This window comes from Myxine glutinosa, chromosome 4 (assembly GCF_964187855.1).
Source record: "Myxine glutinosa chromosome 4, kmMyxGlut1.1, whole genome shotgun sequence".
NCBI classification, from domain to species: Eukaryota; Metazoa; Chordata; class Myxini; order Myxiniformes; family Myxinidae; genus Myxine; species Myxine glutinosa.
In genome coordinates this window covers 164,548,426-164,570,875 of record NC_136264.1, presented here as the reverse complement: position 1 = coordinate 164,570,875, position 22,450 = coordinate 164,548,426, and the positions used below count along the sequence as shown (strand labels likewise).

The following is a 22,450-nucleotide window of genomic DNA, read 5'->3' as shown; positions in this document are numbered from 1 at the left end:
TGTGAGGGGGGGGGGGGGGGGTGAGAGAGTTGAGGACTTGAGGTCACATCAGATATTGATGTTGCTCGGGTCCCTCCTCGTTCTTTATGCAAAGCAAATTGCTGCATGAATAAGGTTATTTGACATTAAATAAACGTCAAATGCAAAACGTTTTACCTGGAAAAACAAACAAATATAAATATCTGTTCATTCACAATAAATATCAAATTACACAGTGATACATTCTTTGTCCATGGTTTTAAACCTCTCCTAGAAATTGACTCTACAATGTCCAGAACTGTATTAATGTGATTTAATTGAAAAACATTCAGTTGCACAAACAATTTAATGTATGAGCCAAGACCCAACCAGAAGGTAGCAAGAAGACATGTTTCAAGAGCCTCACTCAATGTTGCTTTTTTGCAGTCACACCAGAAGATAACATAAGACATCACTGGTGTGGAGAATAACACCACTGGTGTATATTACTGTATATAAAAGGAAGACGTACACTTCTCTGTGTAACCGTACCTTAACGTCGCTCATATCCCTCTGGCAGTTGCGCCAAGTTTTGGCCACTGACGAGAAAGTGCGGTCTGCATGGTCAAAGTGACCCTCTTGGATACTCAAGAAAAAAGTGGTAAAAGGTTCCTACAATGATAGAAACAGACCAGAACAAAGACAAGTTAGTGCATTAAAGAAAATTCCTATTTATTAAACTCTAATTATGACAATTTCCAGAAGCAGTAAGATATGTCATAAAAAGCTGGTTGTAGAGGACTTCTAGCCCTCGTATAAAATCAAATATTTTTCCAAGTACTGTACTGTATATTGGTGTGTATTATTCTGTATATTGGTGTGTATTTTTCCAATATGGTGTGTATTATTCTGTCTGTCTGCCAGTTTGTATGTCAATCGCCTTCAGGTCACAATTTGAAGCCGATCTTCACGATACTTCACCAAATGGTAGAATGCACCAAGTTTCAGTTGAATATGTTAAAGGGTATGGGAAAACGTCAAGATAACCACAGGTGGGACGGACAGATAGACGGAGAGCAAACCTCTAGTCCACTCCGGGTAGGGGACTAATACGAACCTTATAAATGGCTATAATATGATCCCTATCAAACTTTATCCAGACTCAGTGGCGTAATGGTTAGAGCATCTGCTCTGAGTCTGGGAGGTCGGCAATTCTAAGCTGCCCTTTTAAATAGTGAACATAGTGAACTGAAACTTGGTACATGGCTTGATTATGATGTTACAGAAAAGGTTTGAGCTTCAGGGAGTTTCGGCAATTTTAAAAATTTGTTATGGCTTTACTATGCAAAATATTGGGACCGGTAGGTGACATGTATCGCAAAGCAATTCTCACTTTGTTTAATTTCCGTTACGTTTCATAAGAAAAAACGTATAACAATTTTAGGATGAGAAGTTAAAAAATAACGTGAAGTTCATTGAAATATATTTATAATAAAGAAAGACAAAATTTGCATTATTAGAGAAACGATTATAAATTAGAACGACACTCAGTGGAGTGCATACCTCGGCCAAGTTGAACAGTTTACATTTTGCATCCCTTGATAGGTCAGATCTGGATGCAGACCTGAACCAAAATCAAATTGGCTTGTTCTTGTCACCTAACCAACTCATCCACCAAGATTTGTCATAATCCGTCTACAACGTTTTAAAATATCTTGCTATATATCGTTTTTGGCCCCATCTCTGTGTGGTGAAGAATCACTTAATAACATAAAAACAAGACCAAAAGTCTAACAGCCAGGCTTGTAAAATATTATAAACTACAAACACATATGTTTAGCTTTTCAAATAGTCGTTGATGCTGTTTATAGCATTAAACAAAGAAATTTGGAGGAATCTCGACATCCGTGATGTAAGTTTTACTTACAGAACTGAGCATAGATCTACTGTAATCTATGTACCCCTACAAGGGTTGGGGTGTGCTCATTTACCAAGCAGCTAGCTAGCGCTTGCCAAGCAACCCGTTCCGTAACGGTTTTGAATGGAGTGCTTGCTCAATGCTTAAACCACTTGGTGATCTCTCCACAAGAAACTTGGTAAATGAACACACCCAATGTTCTTGAGACTTGACCATAGATCGACTGTAATCTATATACCCCAAAGAGGAATGACCCTTCCTGCCACTCCTGTAGTGAGCGGATGTACTTGTAAATTAAAATGTTGGTCAGTACACTCAGCCGTCGTAATAACATCATATACATAATGACGTAACGGACACAAAACTTATGTATTTTAACTTCCAGTAAGTTTGCAGTCACTACAATGGGATTAGTATTACGATTAGATTTACTTAGGAGTTAATATTATATAATATAAGTTAATATAATATTAACGTTACGTCATCATTATTTCGAAAATTATATTACTATAAAAAAAACCAAGGCTAATTCCCTACTTCCTCGGTTATTAATATTAGTGCTGAACATCGCTTAGATCATTGATCATGAACCATACACTGCTTCAATCCATTAACTTTCCATTCGCGACATTGGGATTAAAGTTTTATGGTTATATTTCCAATATTATTATTATTATTATTATTATTATTATTAATATTACGAAAATGATACTACTGAAACGATACACCACTGTATTGAGAAACCTGAGTTTAATTTGTCCGAAGCGGTCCGAAGATGAGTCATCACGCTTAAGGCCTATACGTACCGTATTGTTGGAAGAGACGTAACGCCGATGCTTTCGATATTTCACGCCGATGCTTAACTGCCATTAACAATCGGTTTGTTTGTGTTTCACACTGAATGAAGATCGTAAAGGTAGAGCATGGCGATTGTGATATATGACAGGTTCGATGATGTGTTCGGCATGAACGGCATATAAATCAAAATGGCAGATTGTGGAGAGTCAGCCACCGTACCGCCGTAATGACATCAGACGTAATCACATCACCCTGTCATGTGACCATATCTTCAGCTCTGATGGGTATACGTTTGAGGGGACATACATACGGATGGACAAACACTGTTCTGGACGGCTTCGCCCAATGGGCTTCGCCATAAAAATTCTCGGATCCGAATCCAGATTCGGATTTTCACCAAAATCTAATCTTTTTGTCCTTGTCACACTCCCAACCTCTCCAAGAAATTTCGTTCAAATCCGTCCAAAACTTTTTTGAGATATCCCGTTCACAGACAAACACACAAACAGACAGACAGGGGTGAAAACATAACCACCTTCCACCTTAGGTGGCAGAGGTAATTAGCACAGTTTACTGATGTTGAGAGATGCAAACAAACCACTCTGAGGAGCCACATGAGCACAAAAGCAGCAGTTGAGTAATGAGTGCCATAGTGGAAAGCTGGCACATCCGAATTGTCCCACGACATGTACCGTTCAGCAAATACTGCAGCTCGTTGTGGGTTTAGGGCTCCAACCGGCTGCAAAGACATTATCGAACAGTTAGTTTACACTGCTAACTCATACAATATCATTCTTAATCAATTGTGTAAACCGTAAAAGGACATCATTGTATTCTCTGCAAGCCAGATGATATTGCCATTTTCATGTGGCTTTAAAAATGGAAATTTTTGTTTTAGGCCACACACCCTCTCCCCTTCTTAACCTCCCCTTAACTGCCATGGATTCTAAATTCACTTTTTCAGACCAATTATTACTTGACTTTTAAATGCAAATCTACAGCCAATCAGCAGTGTAGAAATAACTATGTATTTATGTCTTGATGGACCCATAAGCAGGAAATGAATCCAATAAAATGGTCACATCCTTTAGTGAGATGTCAATGGTCAAACCCTCATCATTGAGAAATATTGTTGGGAGGATCTTCATCAAATTTTCAAAGCCATCACTGCACAGCTGCCACTGTCTAAGCACCTGTCTGACAAGATGTGCGCATAAATCCATACTGTGTAACTCCTAGATAACTGCGGAAGCTCCAAATCTCTTGCAAAAGCTGTTAGATTTTTGAAATGGTAAGCTTTCGATCAAGGCAGACTCATGCACAGCCATGCATATTGTTTGTCGAGCCATTATCACCTGTGCAAGCAAGCAGGTTTGGTTAGGATTAGGCCCAATGCAGACCAATTTCGGAGACTAGCAGAGTCGCTAGGCCTACTTACAACCTACAATGAAGCGTAGTTTGAATTAATTGCTCTTTGAACTGGTGGCCTACTCATGATAATCTTTGAAAATCTATCTTGTGTGTACAAAATAATGACATGCCCGGCTTCATTGTACATATATTGTTGTTCAAATCAATTTCGAAAATGACATTGTACATTAAATAAATATTTCACTTGCTTTCAGAGCAGAATAATTATCCTGAGCTCGCAACCCCAATTAGCCTCCCAATTAGCCTGAAAATTGGGTCCTATTGACAAGATGGCTTCCCCTCGTTTTCCATGTTTTAAATGATAGATATAACCTTCCTACACCAGAAACAGGATGGTGTAGAAAACTATGGGCCTGAAAACAATTCCATCTGGGACAAAATCTGAACTAACGTGTTGGAGTGCAATTTTCGGTAATGCCCATATCTTCAGACCTGGACACTCTACTCTGGACATGCTGCTTCTGCTTTCTCAACAATGGATGGAGGTCCTCAATGCCAAACAGGAAATTAGAGCAGTCTCCCTTGACATATCACGTGCCTTCGATACGGTCTGGCACCCCGCTCTGCTCACCAAACTCTCCTCTTTTGGTATCCATGGAAATCTCCACGCATGGCTGGCGGACTTCCTCTCTAGTCGTAGTCAACATGTGGCCCTGAATGGGTTTCTCTCATCTCCTCTTCCTGTTCAGGCTGGAGTTCCACAAGGCAGTGTTCTAGGCCCTGTCCTTTTTCTGGTCTTCATCAATGATCTCTCTGACTCTCTTGAAAATCCTCTGTATCTCTTTGCTGATGACTCTACTCTCTGTCGCTCCATTCTTCATCCCTCAGATCGGCAGTCTGCTGCCTCCTCACTCTCTGCAGACCTGGACAAAATCACAGACTGGGCAAACAAGTGGAACATGTCTTTCAATCCTGACAAATCTCACACTCTTACGATGTCTCTCCGAAAAGACCGACTGGACAACCCTCCCATCCACTTTCTGAATAATCCTCTCCAAGAAGTTCTGTCACTCAAGCTTTTGGGTCTCACTATCTGCCATGATCTTTCCTGGGAAAACCACATTTCAAATCTGGCCTCCAAAGCCAGTCGCCGACTGGGCATCCTCCGTCGTGCGAAGTCCTTCCTTGGCACACCTGAGCTCCTCACCACATACAAGGCTTTCATCCGCAGCTCAATGGAATACTGCTCTCCCCTCTGGGCTGGTGCTCCTGCCTCACACCTAGCTCGTCTTCACGCTGTTGAATCCAAAGCATTCAGAATCATTGGAATCTCCCGCGATGAAGCTAACTCCAAGGGCCTCTCACTCACTCACCGCAGGCAGGTTGGTGGTCTTTCCATCTTCTACCGACTCCTCTCTGGCCTTGCCCCCCCAGCTCTCTCTGGGCTCTGTCCCGCAAATATTCCTACAGGTCGCACAAGATCTGCCTGCTACCCTCTTATGGTCAAACTGCCAAAATCAAGACTCTCTGCTCACCTTCACTCCTTCATTCCTCTTTTCTCCCGCCTCTGGAACAAACTCCCTCACTCTCTTCAATCCCACTCCACCCTCCAGGTCTTTAAAACAGCTGTTCACCACCATCTCTTATCTTCCCCCATCCAAAACCTTGATCTTTTCTACCCCCGCTAATTTCACCCCAATTCCACTTTTTTGAAATACCAACTTCTGTCCTGGAAGTCATTGGTGTCCTTGTGTTTTATACTTCTCCCACCCCCCCCCCCCTTCCCATGCCTCCTCCCCCCAAGCCCTCTCCCTTCCACACATCTCCCTGCTCTCAAATGTTGTGTTTGTGTGCTTCACCTTCTCTCCCCATCTTGTTTTCCGCTCCCGCTTTTTATATATTTTGTTTGTCTGGTTGATTTGTTTGTGAAGTAAATGTTAGCTCTTTCACGAGCCTCGATTCAGTATACAAAAAAAAAAAAAAAAAAAAAAAAAAAATCTTGAAAAGTTGGATATGTTTGAACATGTTTGTTCGGTCATAAATTAAGATTGATAAGGGATAGAAACCTGAAATTTCCATTGGAGATTGATCTTTTATTCAGGATAAAAATAAAATGGAGAGGTGTTTTCACCATTAAGCGATAGCTGAGTTATATGCCGACATGTACAGTCACGTGAAAAAGTAAGTACACCCCATGTAAAGTTTTAACTTTTTCAACATATTTCAACATACAGCTATTTGATCTTCATTTCAACAATATTGATAGATAAAGGTGATATAATATAACAAATATCATGAAACATTTACATTTTGTAGTCCATTGTATAATTTAAATAAACATAAATGCAAATTTTGCATGTGGGAAAAGTAAGTACACCCCTACATTTATCACTACTTCAAATACCTAAAATTAGAATCAGGTGCACCAGCTCAGGTGCAAATGATTTAAACATTGTTAGAGAGGATCTTAGAGGAACCTGTCTTGTTTAAACCTCAAACATTTAGTTTGGTTTGCTCTTTGTTGTTGAAGTGTGCGGCGTCACCATGCCTAGATCAAAAGAGCTCTCTGAGGTTTTCAGAAAGAAGTTTATAGATGCCTACGAGTCTGGGAAGGGATTTAAAAAGATCTCCAAACAATTTGAAATCAATCATTCGACTGTCCGGAAGATCATCTACAAGTGGAGAAGATTCCAAACAACTGCCAACTTGTTCAGGCCAGGCCGCCCCAGCAAGTTCAGCCCGAGAGCAGACTGCAAGATGCTGAAAAAAGTCTGTAAGAACCCCAGAATGTCATCACGGGACCTACAGGTAGCTCTTGCCACTGTTGATGTCAAAGTGCATGAGTCTACCATTAGAAAGAGGCGGCACAAATTTGATCTACATGGGAGGTGTGCCAGGAGGAAACCTTTGCTGTCCAGAAAGAACATCAGGGCAAGACTAAAGTTTGCCAATGAACACCTAGGCAAAGACCAGCACTTCTGGAACAATGTGCTCTGGACAGATGAGTCAAAGGTAGAGCTATTTGGCCACAGTACCAGAAGACATGTTTGGCGAAAACCAAAGACAGCATTTGACCACAAGAATGTGATACCAACTGTAAAGCATGGTGGTGGAAATATTATGGTTTGGGGCAGCTTTTCTGCATCAGGGCCTGGGCAGCTCACCATCATAGAATCCACTATGAATTCTTCATTGTACCAGAGGGTGCTTGAGATAATGTGAGGCCATCTGTCGGAAAGTTGATGCTCAATCGAAGGTGGACCTTGCAACATGACAATGACCCTAAACATACCAGTAAATCCACCAAGGAATGGCTGAAAAGAAAGAAATGGAGGGTTCTGGAATGGCCAAGTCAAAGCCTGGATCTAAATCCCATCGAGATGTTGTGGGGGGATTTGAAACGAGCTGTGCATGCAAGAAACCCCTCAAACATCGCACAACTGAAAGAATTCTGCATGGAGGAGTGGGCAAAAATTTCTCCCAGTCGATGTCAGAGACTGGTAGACAGTTATATGAAACGCCTACTTGAGGGTGTTTCTGCCAAAGGGGGCAATACCACCTATTAGAGCCAAGGGTGTACTTACTTTTTCCACATGCGAAATTTGCATTTATGTTTATTTAAATTATACAATGGACTACAAAATGTAAATGTTTCATGATATTTGTTATATTATATCACCTTTAACTATCAATATTGTTGAAATGAAGATCAAATAGCTGTATGTTGAAATATGTTGAAAAAAGTCAAAACTTTACATGGGGTGTACTTACTTTTTCACGTGACTGTACCTAGGTGTACGTTTTGCTGATTTCAATTGTGAAAAATTGAAAAAACAATTAAGCATTTTGTGGGAATGCAATTGCTCTTTTAAAAATCTTCAGGTTACTACTATTGACAGATTTGTGTGTTTCGAAGACATTTGTTTTTACAGAACGTCATTATCTTTTTTTGTTTGTCAATTATGACCGATTTGTTATTGACCCCCATTGGCAGGTAAACAAAGCCTGCTGATCGAACCACGTGCTTTCCAGCAAGACTGATGGTGTAGCATGCTTATCAAGTATAAGTATGGTTCTGACAATTTTATTCCACAGCAATACTTTAAATTGAAGAGCAAATGTTTACATATATATGTATATATATATATATATATATATATATATATATATATATATATATATATATATATATATATATAAGATATTTTTCTATATTTTTCAGTTATGACCAAGTGAGAAGCAGATGAAGATACAGAAAGATGGCAGGAAATCTCACTCCCTTCCCAAGTCCCATGAAGAAGAAAAGTACATACTCAACAGATTTTGACTTTTGTGTAATATACCAGAAATCCACAGCAGAAAGCCTCAATAACATTCAAGATGTGAGTTATAACAGTATTCTAACGGCCATCGAATCATGCCATAATTTATCATCATATCGCCTCCAGGATGACACTAAATGCAAGGACTAGTTTTTTAAAGAACAATCCTATGTGGCACCGAACCTGCAGAGCTAGCCTTGGCTGTTGGTGATAAAACTCTTCTGCTGAGAATATAAGGTGACATAGGCAGTCCTTTTGATATGGTTGCAGCAGAAGTCCGCTACCATAAACACTGTTATGACACTCTAAGGCTGAGAAAACCTCCAAATGAAAAAAACAGAACAGCCATATGGACAATTTGTAGCTGCATTTTATTGTCTCTTGTCTGAAATATCTGAGCAACTTCTGCAAGGGAAGGTCTATATTCTGACAGAATTGCAGGATTTATTCCAGAAACATTTAGTTGCATGTGGTATGACACATGAGTAAGAGTAAGCCTTAGCATACAGAATGTGAAGTCTCAAGTCGAGACTGCAGAAACATTTTGGTAGTGACATTTTCTTTGTTCCACAGGGTGGCAGAAATTCACACTTGGTATGCTCCCAGTCCATCACTGAAGTGAAGGCAATTCCAATGAGTCTTAATGCATGCCCCCATAACTTGGAAGAGAGGGACTTTTGTAGTTGCAAGCAGCATTGCATTAGACACTGTGCCTGTCGTAAAATGAATATGCCATGCGACCTAGCTTGTGCCTGCAAAGGACAGCCAGATACACAACATCACCAAAAGTATGTGGACACCCGAACATCACACATCTCATTCCAAAATCATGGGCATAAATATGGAGTTCGTCCCCCCTTTTCTGCTATAACAACCTCCACTCTTTTGGGAAGGCTTTCCACTGATGTTGGAACATTGCTGTGGGGATTTGCTTCCATTCAGCCACAAGAGCATTAGTGAGGTCGGGCACTGATGTTGGGCGATTAGGCCTGGCTCGCAGTCGGCATTCCAATAAATCCCAAATGTGTTCGATGGGGTTGAGGTCAGGGCTCTGTGCAGGCCAGTCAAGTTCTTCCACACTGATCTCGACAAACCATTTCTGTATGGACCTCGCTTTGTGCATGGGGGCATTGTCATGCGGAAACAGGAAAGGGCCTTCCCCAAACTGTTGCCACAAAGTTGGAAGCACACAATCGTCTAGAATGTCATTGTGTGCTGTAGCGTCAAGATTTCCCTTCACTGGAACTAAGGGGCCGAGCCTGAACCATGAAAAACAGCCCCAGAGCATTATTCCTCCTCCACCAAACTTTACAGTTTGCACTATGCATTAGGGCAGGTAGCGTTCTCCTGGCATCTGCCAAACCCAGATTCGTCCGTTGGACTGCCAGATGGTGAAGTGTGATTCATCACTCCAGAGAACGCGTTTCCACTGCTCCAGAGTTTAATGGCGGCAAGCTTTACACCACTCCAGCCGATGCTTGGCATTGTGCATGGTGATCTTAGGCTTGTGTTTGGTGGATGCCAGGGCTCGACGATTTTTACATGCTACACGCTTCAGTGCTCGGCGGTCCAGTTCTGTGAGCTTGTGTGGTTTACTACTTAGCGGCTGAGCTGTTTTTGCTCCTAGACGTTTCCACTTTACAAGAACAGCACTTACAGTTGACCGGGGCAGCTCTAGCAGGGCAGCAATTTGACGAACTGACTTGTTGGAAAGGTGGTATCCTATGACGGTGCCACATTGAAAGTCACTGAGCTCTGCAGTACAGCCCATTCAACTGCCAATGTTTGTCTATGGAGATTGCATGGCTGTGTGCTTGATTATATATACGTGTCAGCAATGGGTGTGGCTGAAATAGTCGAATTCATTAATTAGAAGGGGTGTCCGCATACTTTTGGTTATGTAGTGTATGTGCATGCAGGCCTGATTGAATATGAATGAAATCGAACTTGATCTCTAAGACTGTACACGCACAAGTTATCTATGATACGCATATGTCTACAAAATGATGATCTGTGTATAGCACATGCAAAAAAACATCATATACTTTAAACGGTCGATATTCTGATAGAGATTGATAACCATATGTCATCAGTTTGCTCTTACACGAGCCTCGATCTTGTATACAAAAAAAAAAAAATTTACAATTCAAAGCTATAATATTTTGATTGTGCACAGATTGTTTTTGGAGAAGCCTTTTTTGCCTAAAATATGCCCACTGGTTTGTTGTTAAAAAAAAAAAAAAACACCTTTAGAGGCCATTTTTCCCCGCAAAGCAGGGGTTGGCCTTTTTCGGGCACCGTGGTTGTTGTTGTTTTTGTTGGTCCCCTTTTTGAAGCAATGTTTTACGGCCGGATGCCCTTCCTGCCGCCAACCCTGTTTGTCGCCTTTTTACGACAACCAGGGAATTACCAGTGAACTGGTACTCAATTAGCCGACCTCGGAAGGCTGACAGGCTGAGTCAACCCCCCTGGCGTTAATTCAGCGATCGACCGGGATTCGAACCCAGGATCCTAGGATCCCAAGCTGGCACCCTAGTCGCTAAGCCAACACCGCTAAGCCAAACTATAATTTAACATGAATATTTGAGCAATTACATTTCTAGTATGCATGGTCTACAGGGTGAGTCATAAGTCCCAGGACACGATTTTAAATGCTTATACAAGATTTGTTTATACCATGTACGTATTTATACTGTTTTCTTTTTTGTTTCAGATAATACAAATGATACATCATTACAGAAAATATACAAATAATTCAGGAAGCATTTGGCACCGTAACACATGGTATTTTGCATCGATTTTCACACCGCACGTGGAGAAAATTCTCTTGTGCCATGACGGTGACAGACGTCATATGGATGCACTCGATGTCTAAGGATGTATTGTAATTGTTGTATTACTGTAATATGTAATTATTAGTTATTACTCCTGTTATTATGTATTACTGTTATTACTGTAATACAGTCGGACCCCGACATTCGCGGGTTCTGCGTATATGCAGTTGATAAAGTGCGACCTGCTCTTCTACATTCGCTCCACTACATTGGTGTTCCGCATATTCACGGTTTTTCGAAGGTACAAACATTTTTTCCCACCCACTCATGGACATGGTACTTGGTTGATTATCCCTTTACACTTATGGGTTGGGATCTCAGGTTAATATTGTTAGTATTTTTTGTTTAAGGAAAAATACTGGTTCACAGAGATCACAAACTCTCCACATGGTGAGGAGAGGGAGGGGTGAATAGATTATAGTTGGGATATGGCTAAAGGAGTGGGGTTGCTTGGTTTATTAAATAATTATTTTATCATTTTATCAATTGCAAGACGCTTCTTTTTTTGCAATTGTCTTTATGTTTTGCTATGCATTATGTTTTGCACTCTGTCAAAGCGTCTTTGGGCTTCCTGAAAAGCGCTATATAAAATAAATGCATTATTATTATTATTATTTATTTTTGATTGCGAATTGTGAGTGATTATTTAATTATATATCTATTGTTTAGTTTAAGTTTCATGATTCCTCTAGTCTACACACAATAATGTGTAACTATCTCCCCTGTAATATGGCGTAAATCCTGCACCAATTAGAGAGGCTGGTTCATGGAACGTATGTAAAAATGAACTTTTATTTTGAATCTAAAATAAATCTAGAAAGCATCTGAAAATGAAAAGCCCGTCCACGTCCATTTGTATTCAGACGTCTTCTCCTTCTTCTGTATGCTCAAAATAGCGAAAAGTTTGAAAGAAACACAAGATGAAAATTGATGATTTATGTAGCCTTCACCTTTGAGATTTAGATCTAAAAAAATAATGAGCTTCTAGCTTTTGATTGGTGAACCAATTCAGTGAGCCAATATGGAAATTCTTAAAAATTCATGTCAATCAAATGAAAATTGATGATTTTTATGTGATGCTAACCACCTTTGCGCTTTTGACCTTTTGACCAAATTGTTAATTTGCATTCTCCATATTCTCATAATAAAGCTTCGGTGACAATTTGATGATACTAACCCAAATGGTTAAAAAAGCTAAGGCCTGCATAGACACACACAGACACAGACAGACACACAGAAGTGATTACAAAACCCCGTCTCCTGCTGTGCATGGGACGGGCTAATGAAATTCTAACACAAAGCTGTGATACCAGTATGATTAAAACTATGCAATTTAAACTCAACGCCTATCTTCGGAAGACAATACACAATACTGTATCTTCATTTAAGCTTAAACTCCGAGCAGTTTAAACTGCAACCATTTCCAGGATCAAGACGCGTTTTAGGGACTACACAAGATCGAAGCACAAACGGTTCGTTTTCAATAAATTGACATGACAGTCACAGCAAAAGAGTGAGCTATACCCGCCTTTAGAGGCCATTTCCCCTCGCAGAGCAGGGGTTGGCCTTTTTCGGGCACCGTGGTCCCTTTTTTGAAGCAATGTTTTACGGCCGGATGCCCTTCCTGCCACCAACCCTGTTCGTCGCCTCTTGCGACACACATGGAATTACAGGTAAACTGGTACTCAATTTGCCGACCTCGGAAGGATGACAGGCTGAGTCAATCCCCCTGGCGTTAATTCAGCGATCGCCCGGGATTCGAACCCGGGATCCTAGGATCCCAAGCCGCAACCTAACCGCTAAGCCAACACCAGGCTGGGAAAAGAGTGAGCTAACCTTTTGGAATTTTATTTGTTAGCATTTAATGAAAGCTGTAATTATGTGCATTCGTGTTCGTAAAATGTTAACATTTTCCCTTATGAAAAAATATTTCCCACCAGCCACGCATATCACTTTTAAAAGCATCTTCCAGGTGTCACGCACGAAACCACTTTGAGCCATCGAAGGTAATATACCTATTATTTGGGCCATAGAAAATAGGGGGAGGCCATCTTGTACGCAAAAAGTGCTTTTTGGCCACATCGGCCATATGGGAGCCCAGACTAAATGCTGAAAATAGAGACGCTGAAATGACTTTTTGTCTATTTACTTGAGATGTATGTACTTTATTCATAATTTTGAATCATAAGAGAATTACTGATGGACAATAATAAAAATCACGCATTAGGTCATGACAATAACAACACTTGTTATCCCTGTGAATCCAAAAGACACCCACGAGTTTGTACCTTTGAGAGATCGCGGAAGTTGCTCGGCAGTGTGAGGTCAAGTTCCTCTGACTCATAGTTGGCGATAACCCATGGGAAGACTGGATACTGATTTAGATCATTATATGTCCGGCCTGTGGATATGGAAGCAGGAATATTGAAGTCGCACATGAGATGAAAGTGAGCAAGGGATGTGAGGAGAGGGGTAAAGGAGGAGGAGGGGGGAGTGGAGGTTAGAGGAAAGAAGAAAAAAGAAAGAAAGATGAGGCCAGTGGAGAAGGCATATCACCCACCCCATAAATTTCAATGGCGCCTGCTCTTTGAGCAGAGCTGATCACAATCAGAACATAAATACAACCACCAGATAACTGTCTCTCTGCCTGATCACCCGTCTCCACCCTCATTCTCTCGATGAAATCCTACCGAAACACCACCTCGTGATGTCTGTCGATTCATCAAAAAGACTGCCAGTAGACACATTGTGACAAGTTTACACGCATTTGTGAATGGAGACTAAGCTATCCAATTTCATCAAGTCTTGTCAAGGAGCTGTGCACTTCCTGTCCATGACAGCCAATTGTTAAGGCAATGGAGGTTTTTCTTCATAAGTAAAAGGCAAACATCCATTCCCAACATATTCATTTGAAACCTGCTGTTTAGTACAAAAATTAAAAAATAAAATATTCAAATATTCTGCAACTGTCTGTACTCCCCTTGCTTATATGCAAATTGTAAGAAAACCAACATTTGCGCAAAATGTGTCAAGAGACGGTGAATGCAAGAGACCGACACCAAAGGCATACCAGAGATTGTGTTGAGGAACATGAGGTATTGAAAGTTGGAAATTTCACGTCGTTGCCAACGCTGGGTAATATTCGACACATTGAAAAGCTGTCTCGGTGAGGCCAGTGAGTAACGCCTGTCAAAGAGAAAATGCTCAACTTTAGTGGACGACTCATCGGCCACTTACAATAAAGCTGTGTTGAGTGGCCGGAAGGGATTTTTCGATCGTATGAGTAAAGTGTTGATAAAAGGAAAGTGGATAAGTTAAACAGACGTACCAGCCGAGATTAAATTTAAAAATGGCAGAAATGATAATTAAATAATTCACATGATCACACAGTAAACACCAAGAAGAAGAAGAACCACCTGGAGAGGCCATTTTTCCCCGCAGAGCAGGGGTTGGCCTTTTTCGGGCACAGTGGTCCCCTTTTTGAAGCAATGTTTTATGGCCGGATGCCCTTCCTGCCGCCAACCCTGTTAGTCACCTCTTGCGACACGCAGGGAATTACGAGTGAACTGGTACTCAATTTGTCGACCTTGGAAGGATGGTCTTTAGGTCTTTAAAACAGCTGTTCACCACCATCTCTTATCTTCCCCCATCCAAAATCTTGATCTGTTCTACCCCTGCTAATTTCACACCAATTCCACTTTTTTGATATACCAACTTCTGTCCTGGAAGACCTTGGTGTCCTTGTGTTTTATACTTCTCCCACCCCCCCCCCCCTTCCGACGCCTACTCCCCCCAAGCCCTCTCCCTCCCACACTTCTCCATGCTCTCAAATGTTGTGTTTGTGTGCTTCCCCTTCTCTCCCCATCTTGTCTTCCGCTCCATCTTTTTATATATTTTGTTTGTCTGGTTGATTTGTTTGTGAAGTAAATGTCAGCTCTTTCATGAGCCTCGATTCAGTATACAAAAAAAAATAAAAAAATGACAGGCTGAGTCAACCACCCTGGCGTTAATTCAGCGATCAACCAGGATTCGAACCCAGGAGGGATCCCAAGCACAGACGTACCAGCCTAGATTTGGTTAAAAAATGGAAGAAATGGTAATTAAATAATTCACATGATCACACAGTAAACTAATGAATGAAAATGCTGTTAATTTATGTTTGTTATAAAATGTCAAAATGGTGATCGTCGCTGTCCTCGCTATGTCAACATAAATAAATTATTTAGTAGAAGACCACAACATTCAATATTGCAAGAGGGCCTTGTCGTTCAAAGGGGTTATGTTCTTGAAAATCCCCACGAACTCCAAATCCACGATGCAAAACTTGAGGGGTAATGGGGAAAATAGGGTTTGGGACTTCAACTTTAAAATTTGCCACCTCTTTTTGCCAAAGTGTTTGCCAAAAGTTATTGATAACATAAAAGAAAGTTTATTTTCTTGAGTTATTAAGATCATGAAACTTACCTTTAATAATAATGATGATATATTTGATCCAATAATGCGATCGCGATGTTGATGATGGCGATGATAAAGACGAGTTGATGGAGATGATGATGTTGGTGATGTGAGGGGGTTATTGTATTGACGGCCCATGTTAATTAGGTGAATAAATGTGGAAAATAGTTCATCAATCCACGATTATGCAAGCGCATTGACATTGATCAACAAACCTCGCCTCAATAAATTCATAACGATCGAGCAACTCCACGAACGGGAAACCCAAGAACAGGAAACCCACGAACGGCGAGGCCTTCCTGTATTCTCTTGAATGAATGGCTGAATGAATGAATGAATGATCGTTTTAAGGCCATTTTTCCCCACTAAAGCGGGGGTTAGCCTTGCGGGCCCCATGACAATCATGGTTCCCTGTTTTGAGGCAATGTTTTTATGGCCGGATGCCCTTCCTGACGCCAACCCTTAGTCGCCTCTTACGATGCGCAGGGATACGGTGTACCTATTCTAAATCGGGGTACACACCGGGATCATTCATCCCAAGAAGCTGGTACTCAATTTGCCGACCTCGGAAGGATGACAAGCTGAGTCAACCCCCCTGGCGTTAATTCAGCGATCGACCGGGATTCGAACCCAGGATCCTAGGATCTCAAGCCGGCACCCTAACCGCTAAGCCAACGCCAGGCTAAATCCACGCCAGCCACCCTAACTGCTAAGCCAACGCCAGGCTAAATCCACGCCAGCCACCCTAACCGCTAAGCCAACGCCAGGCTAAATCCACGCCAGCCACCCTAACTGCTAAGCCAACGCCAGGCTAAATCCACGCCAGCCACCCTAACCGCTAAGCCAACGCTAGGCTAAATCCACACCAGCCACCCTAACCGCTAAGCCAACGCCAGGCTAAATCCACGCCAGCCACCCTAACCGCTAAGCCAACGCGAGGCTAAATCCACGCCAGCCACCCTAACCGCTAAGCCAACGCCAGGCTAAATCCACGCCAGCCACCCTAACCGCTAAGCCAACACCAGGCTAAATCCACGCCAGCCACCCTAACCGCTAAGCCAACGCCAGATCCTAAGCCGGCACCAGGCTTCCTTCCTGTATTCTCTTGATCGACCAAAATGGAAGGCACAAAATGAATAAGTCCAGCATAGTTAGTTCAATTTAGCCTGGTGTTGGCTTAGCTGTTAGGGTGCAGGCTTGGGATCCTAGGATCCTGGGTTCAAATCCCAGTCGATCGCTGAATTAACACCAGGGGGGTTGACTCAGCCTGTCATCCTTCCGAGGTCGGCAAATTGACTACCAGTTCACTGGTAATTCCCTGTGTGTCGCAAGTGGCGTCTAACAGGGTTGGCGGCAGGAAGGGCATCCGGCCGTAAAACATTGCTTCAAAAAAGGGACCAGGGTGTCCGAAGAAAGGCCAACCCCTGCTCTGCGGGGAAAAATGGCCCCTCAAGGTGGTTCTATAGTTAGTTAAATTTGTATTTTGTTTAATTTAAAGATTACAAAGTAATAGTCTTGAATGAAGAAATGCACTTTTCAAAAGGAAAGGAGTGGAGGGGGAAGGGAAGTGAATAAATTAAAGAAAGGTGAAAGACTCCTGAAGATAACCTAATCGATGATGACATGTAAACATGACTCAGGTGTCATGGATCAAGGTGGTCTCATCTTGCGTTCAAGTTTCCTTGTGCATTCTAAAGAAAATTACACACTGTAGCCTATTTAGCTCATCCTTTGTGTCCAATCCTAACTTAGGCTTCCAATTTAAATCACAATTCCTTCAAATATTTGAAAAGACGCACATAAAAGGATTCTGATATCATTTTGGGCACAGTTCAAATTGTGAAAGCATGCTTGTCTTGCTATCTGATGGCTGCTCCTCATAGCCTAAGATGGCCATTCATAAATGACATGCGAACACCTAGGTGCTTGAGCTTGTTTTACAGTGTAGGAGCTGCGGCCTGTACAGCAACGACACTCTCGAGATAGCAAGCAGAGTAACCTGGTGCCTTAAGGGACCCCGAGAAAACCAACTGCCATCCACAGTTTGGGTAGGAATGTGGAATTTGTCTTCGGGTGCCGGAGATAGCTTTCCTATACTCTTTGTGAAAAAGACACCGTGGGGATCTTTGGGGTCCACCAACAAACCCTGGCCGAGAGGACACCCAGCTCATCTGAAGATAGCACGCTTTGTGACGTAACCGCCTTGCCTGTGACGCACCGACTAGACAGTTTATAGTCGGGTCAGGAATAGAACCCAGACTACACAGCTCAGATGATGTAAACGTGCTACCTCTGCTCCATCCTGTCGGACTGCACATTATGCGAAGAGAAGACTACCCCATCCCCCCCAAGTTGTTTGAAAGTTAAACATGTATCTTCCTGTATTTGCACGTGGCTGCTATTCAAACTGACAGATGTGCTTTGAAATGCTGTTATAAAATCCCATTCACTACAGATGGCTCTTAGCTCCGAACGCGTAGTTCGGCATTTTATATACTTAAACCAGTTCAAGGATTTTGAACAAGGGCTTGAATTGGTGTGACCATCGATATGTAACAACCTAACCGCAATAAAGTGAGTCAACATAACGTCTATTAAAGACACATATATGGACCCAGGGAGCATGGGGGCAAAGATGAAGACACATATATGGACCCAGGGAGCATGGGGGCAAAGATGAAGACACATATATGGACCCAGGGAGCATGGGGGCAAAGATGAAGAGACATATATGGACCGAGGGAGCATGGGGGCAAAGATGAAGACACATATATGGACCGAGGGAGCATGGGGGCAAAGATGAAGACACATATATGGACCCAGGCGGCATGGGGGCAAAGATGAAGAGACATATATGGACCCAGGGAGCATGGGGACAAAGATGAAGACACATATATGGACCGAGGGAGCATGGGGGCAAAGATGAAGACAGATATATGGACCCAGGGGGCATGGGGGCAAAGATGAAGACAGATATATGGACCGAGGGAGCATGGGGGCAAAGATGAAGACACATATATGGACCGAGGGAGCATGGGGGCAAAGATGAAGACAGATATATGGACCCAGGGGGCATGGGGGAAGCAAAGATGAAGACACATATATGGACCGAGGGAGCATGGGGGCAAAGATGAAGACACATATATGGACCCAGGGGGCATGGGGACAAAGATGAAGACACATATATGGACCGAGGGAGCATGGGGGCAAAGATGAAGACACATATATGGACCCAGGGGGCATGGGGACAAAGATGAAGACACATATATGGACCGAGGGAGCATGGGTGCAAAGATGAAGACACATATATGGACCCAGGGGGCATGGGGGCAAAGATGAAGACACATATATGGACCGAGGGAGCATGGGGGCCAAGATGAAGACACATATATGGACCCAGAGGGTATGGGGGAAGCAAAGATGAAGACACATATATGGACCCAGAGGGTATGGGGGAAGCAAAGATGAAGACACATATATGGACCGAGGGAGCATGGGGGCAAAGATGAAGACACATATATGGACCCAGAGGGTATGGGGGAAGCAAAGATGAAGACACATATATGGACCGAGGGAGCACGGGGGCAAAGATGAAGACACATATATATGGACCCAGGGAGCATGGGGCAAAGATGAAGACACATATATGGACCCAGGGAGCATGGGGGCAAAGATGAAGACACATATATGGACCCAGGGAGCATGGGGGCAAAGATGAAGACACATATATGGACCCAGGGAGCATGGGGGCAAAGATGAAGACACATATATGGACCCAGGGGGCATGGGGGCAAAGATGAAGACACATATATGGACCCAGAGGGCATGGGGGCAAAGATGAAGACACATATATGGACCCAGGGGGCATGGGGGCAAAGATGAAGACACATATATGGACCCAGGGGGCATGGGGGCAAAGATGAAGACACATATATGGACCCAGGGGGCATGGGGGCAAAGATGTAGACACATATATGGACCCAGGGAGCATGGGGGCAAAGACGAAGACACATATATGGACCCAGGGGGCATGGGGGCAAAGATGAAGACACATATATGGACCCAGGGGGCATGGGGGCAAAGATGAAGACACATATATGGACCCAGGGAGCATGGGGGCAAAGATGAAGACACATATATGGATCCAGGGGGAATGGGGGCAAAGATGAAGACACATATATGGACCCAGGGAGCATGGGGGCAAATATTAAGACACATATATGGACCCAGGGAGCACGGGGGCAAAGATGAAGACACATATATGGACCCAGGGAGCACGGGGGCAAAGATGAAGACACATATATGGACCCAGGGAGCATGGGGGCAAAGATGAAGACACATATATGGACCCAGGGAGCATGGGGGCAAAGATGAAGACACATATATGGACCCAGGGAGCATGGGGGCAAAGATGGAAAATCAGGCTAGGGGGATAATTAAAGGGGGTGGGATAAATAATCTGATACATGAATACCGACGTGCAGAATATTAGATCCAAAATCCCATACTACATTTCCTTTAGTAAGAAATACGCATCTCTGTGTTAGAGTATTACGTCAAAGCAACAACTCGGTCTCGAAATAAAGCAGAAGCAATATTATTTTTGTTGGTGTTCCTACATGAACGAAGACGACAAAGTGAAGTCCATTATTAAATTTCAATCTCAGCTGGCCAAAAGTGCAGTAACCACTTTTGAAGCATTCATGGATGATGAAATGTGGAGGTTTAGCATACGAATATTAGTTAAATGTTTATTAGGGAAACCTCTCTCTGAATAGTCAACTCAAACAAAAAAAAATTAAGCGGCACAGTATAATTCTGCGTTTGCGCAAGTTAACTGAATGACGAATATGTCATTCTCGTTGGGGATCAAATCCTGATTAGAGAAAATAATCTGACATTCCTGAAACTTTAATTGCACATGAAAAGTACAATTGGGAAAAATTCAGGAAGGTCGTGTCCTCTCTCTCCCCCTCCCTTCTCTCTCCCCCTCCCCTCTCTCTCCCCCTCCCCTCTCTCCCCCTCCTCTCTCTCTCCCCCTCCTCCTCCCTCTCTCCACTCCTCTCTTTTTTTTTCCCCCTCCTCTCTGTCTCACTCTCTCTCTCCCCCCCCCTCTCCCTCTCTCTCTCTCTCTCGTTTCTCTCCCCCTCCTCTCTCTTCCCCCTCCTCAATCTCTCCCCCCCTCCTCTCTTTCTCTCACTCCCCTATGTTCCCCCTCCTCTCTTTCTCTCCCCCTGCTCTCTCTCCCCCCTCCTCTCTCTCTCTTCCCCCTCCTCTCTCTCTCTTCCTCCTCTCTCTCTCTTCCTCCTCTCTCCCTCTCCTCACCCTCACCCCTCTCTCTCTTCCCCTCTCTTTCTCTCACCTCTTCCCTCACCCTTCTCTCCCTCTTTCTTTCCTTTCCTTTCAGGCACTCATCGAGCTTGCTGCCCTTGGTGGCCAATTAGCTGGATAGGACAGCAACCTTCCATCCCCAGTCATCTATCTATAATTCCATTAATCTCTGTGTGTATGTGTGTATGTGTGTATGTGTGTATGTGTGTATGTGTGTATGTGTGTATGTGTGTTTGTATGTTTGTCTGTGACCGCTGTTTCTCGACAACCACGGGTCTGATATACTTGAAACTTGCCAGGTATATTGCTGGGGACCCGAGGATGTGCCTTTTCAAGGTTTCATATTAATCGGACAAGTAGTTACCGAGCTATGGCGATTTCTTTACCAAACACCGCAAGCCGTTCGCTTTGGACCAAACCATTTCATGTAAATAGAGGGGGGGGTTCTGTGGTCGTTGCGAATGGACCAAACCATTCATGTAAATAGAGGGGGGGGGGGGTTCTGTGGTCGTTACTGCCACGTGGTTTCAAAGTTTTTTTTTGTTGTTGTTGTTTGCACGCATGTTTTTTTGCACCCACGTACGGGCACGCCCTAGGATGTTTACACACACACACCCCTACACAAAATTTTTTTTTTTTTTTTTTTTGGCAAGGAACGGGCACCCACGTACGGGCACGTCCGAGCTTATATATAGTACGGGCATGCCCTAGTATGCTCAATACTCATAAAGGTGGCCAGCACATAATGGCCTGCTCTTGTGAAAGACTGGATGATCTTAAAACATACAACAGCAAATGCTAGAGATGGAAGACCCAGCTTAATGTTCCATTCAACAGATGGCATGCTCGTTGATACAACACCTTTCCTGCGAAGCAAAGAGATTACAGTCTATGGTTCAGTTGTGATTTGAACCCAGACTTACCTCACTAGCAAATACCTGAGCTCTGCGGAAGGGTGTCAGCATCCCATATACGGTACCTCAAAAGGAACACTTTACATGTTTGTCAGACATGAAAATTTGCTTCTACATTCCGTTTCGGATGTAGGCAATAGTTGCTTTTGAGATTGGTGGCCAATCATAAAAGAATTCATAAACAAAGGAAACGGATTCAGTTTGTGAAGCATTCACTTGATCTGCTGCGTTGAGTTATTGGCAAAGGGGAAACGACACTCTTCATTCCCTTTGTGCTTATTTTGGGTTTTTTTTTTAATCAGTACTGTATCCATAACCCTAAACTGCATATTAAACATTGCGAAAGAATTCTACTATAAGAAAATATTCTGGTTTACATGTCTTTGTTGGTCCTCGAGTAATGTTTATTAGCTTTGTGTGCATGCATATGTATGTGTGTGTGGGTATTCGTGTTTGCGTGTGCAGGTTTTTGCAATTGCGTGTGTGTGTGTGTGTGTGTGTGTGTGTGTGTGTGTGTGTGTGTGTGTGTGTGTGTGTGTGTGTGTGTGT

General features: G+C 42.9%; 1 protein-coding gene across 2 annotated transcripts in view; it reads right to left on the bottom strand.

Moving 5' to 3' along the window:
* Nucleotides 1-22,450, bottom strand: part of LOC137425478 (lipopolysaccharide-responsive and beige-like anchor protein) — a 722,436-nt gene that overhangs the window by 81,341 nt on the left and 618,645 nt on the right. For both annotated transcript variants that reach the window (XM_068113965.2, XM_068113966.2), the window contains exons 42-45: nucleotides 14,272-14,387; nucleotides 13,490-13,602; nucleotides 3,273-3,413; nucleotides 511-630 (exon numbers count right to left, since the gene is read on the bottom strand). In XM_068113965.2, coding sequence (XP_067970066.2) covers nucleotides 511-630; nucleotides 3,273-3,413; nucleotides 13,490-13,602; nucleotides 14,272-14,387 — 490 coding nt within the window. The remainder of the gene's footprint in view (nucleotides 1-510; nucleotides 631-3,272; nucleotides 3,414-13,489; nucleotides 13,603-14,271; nucleotides 14,388-22,450) is intronic.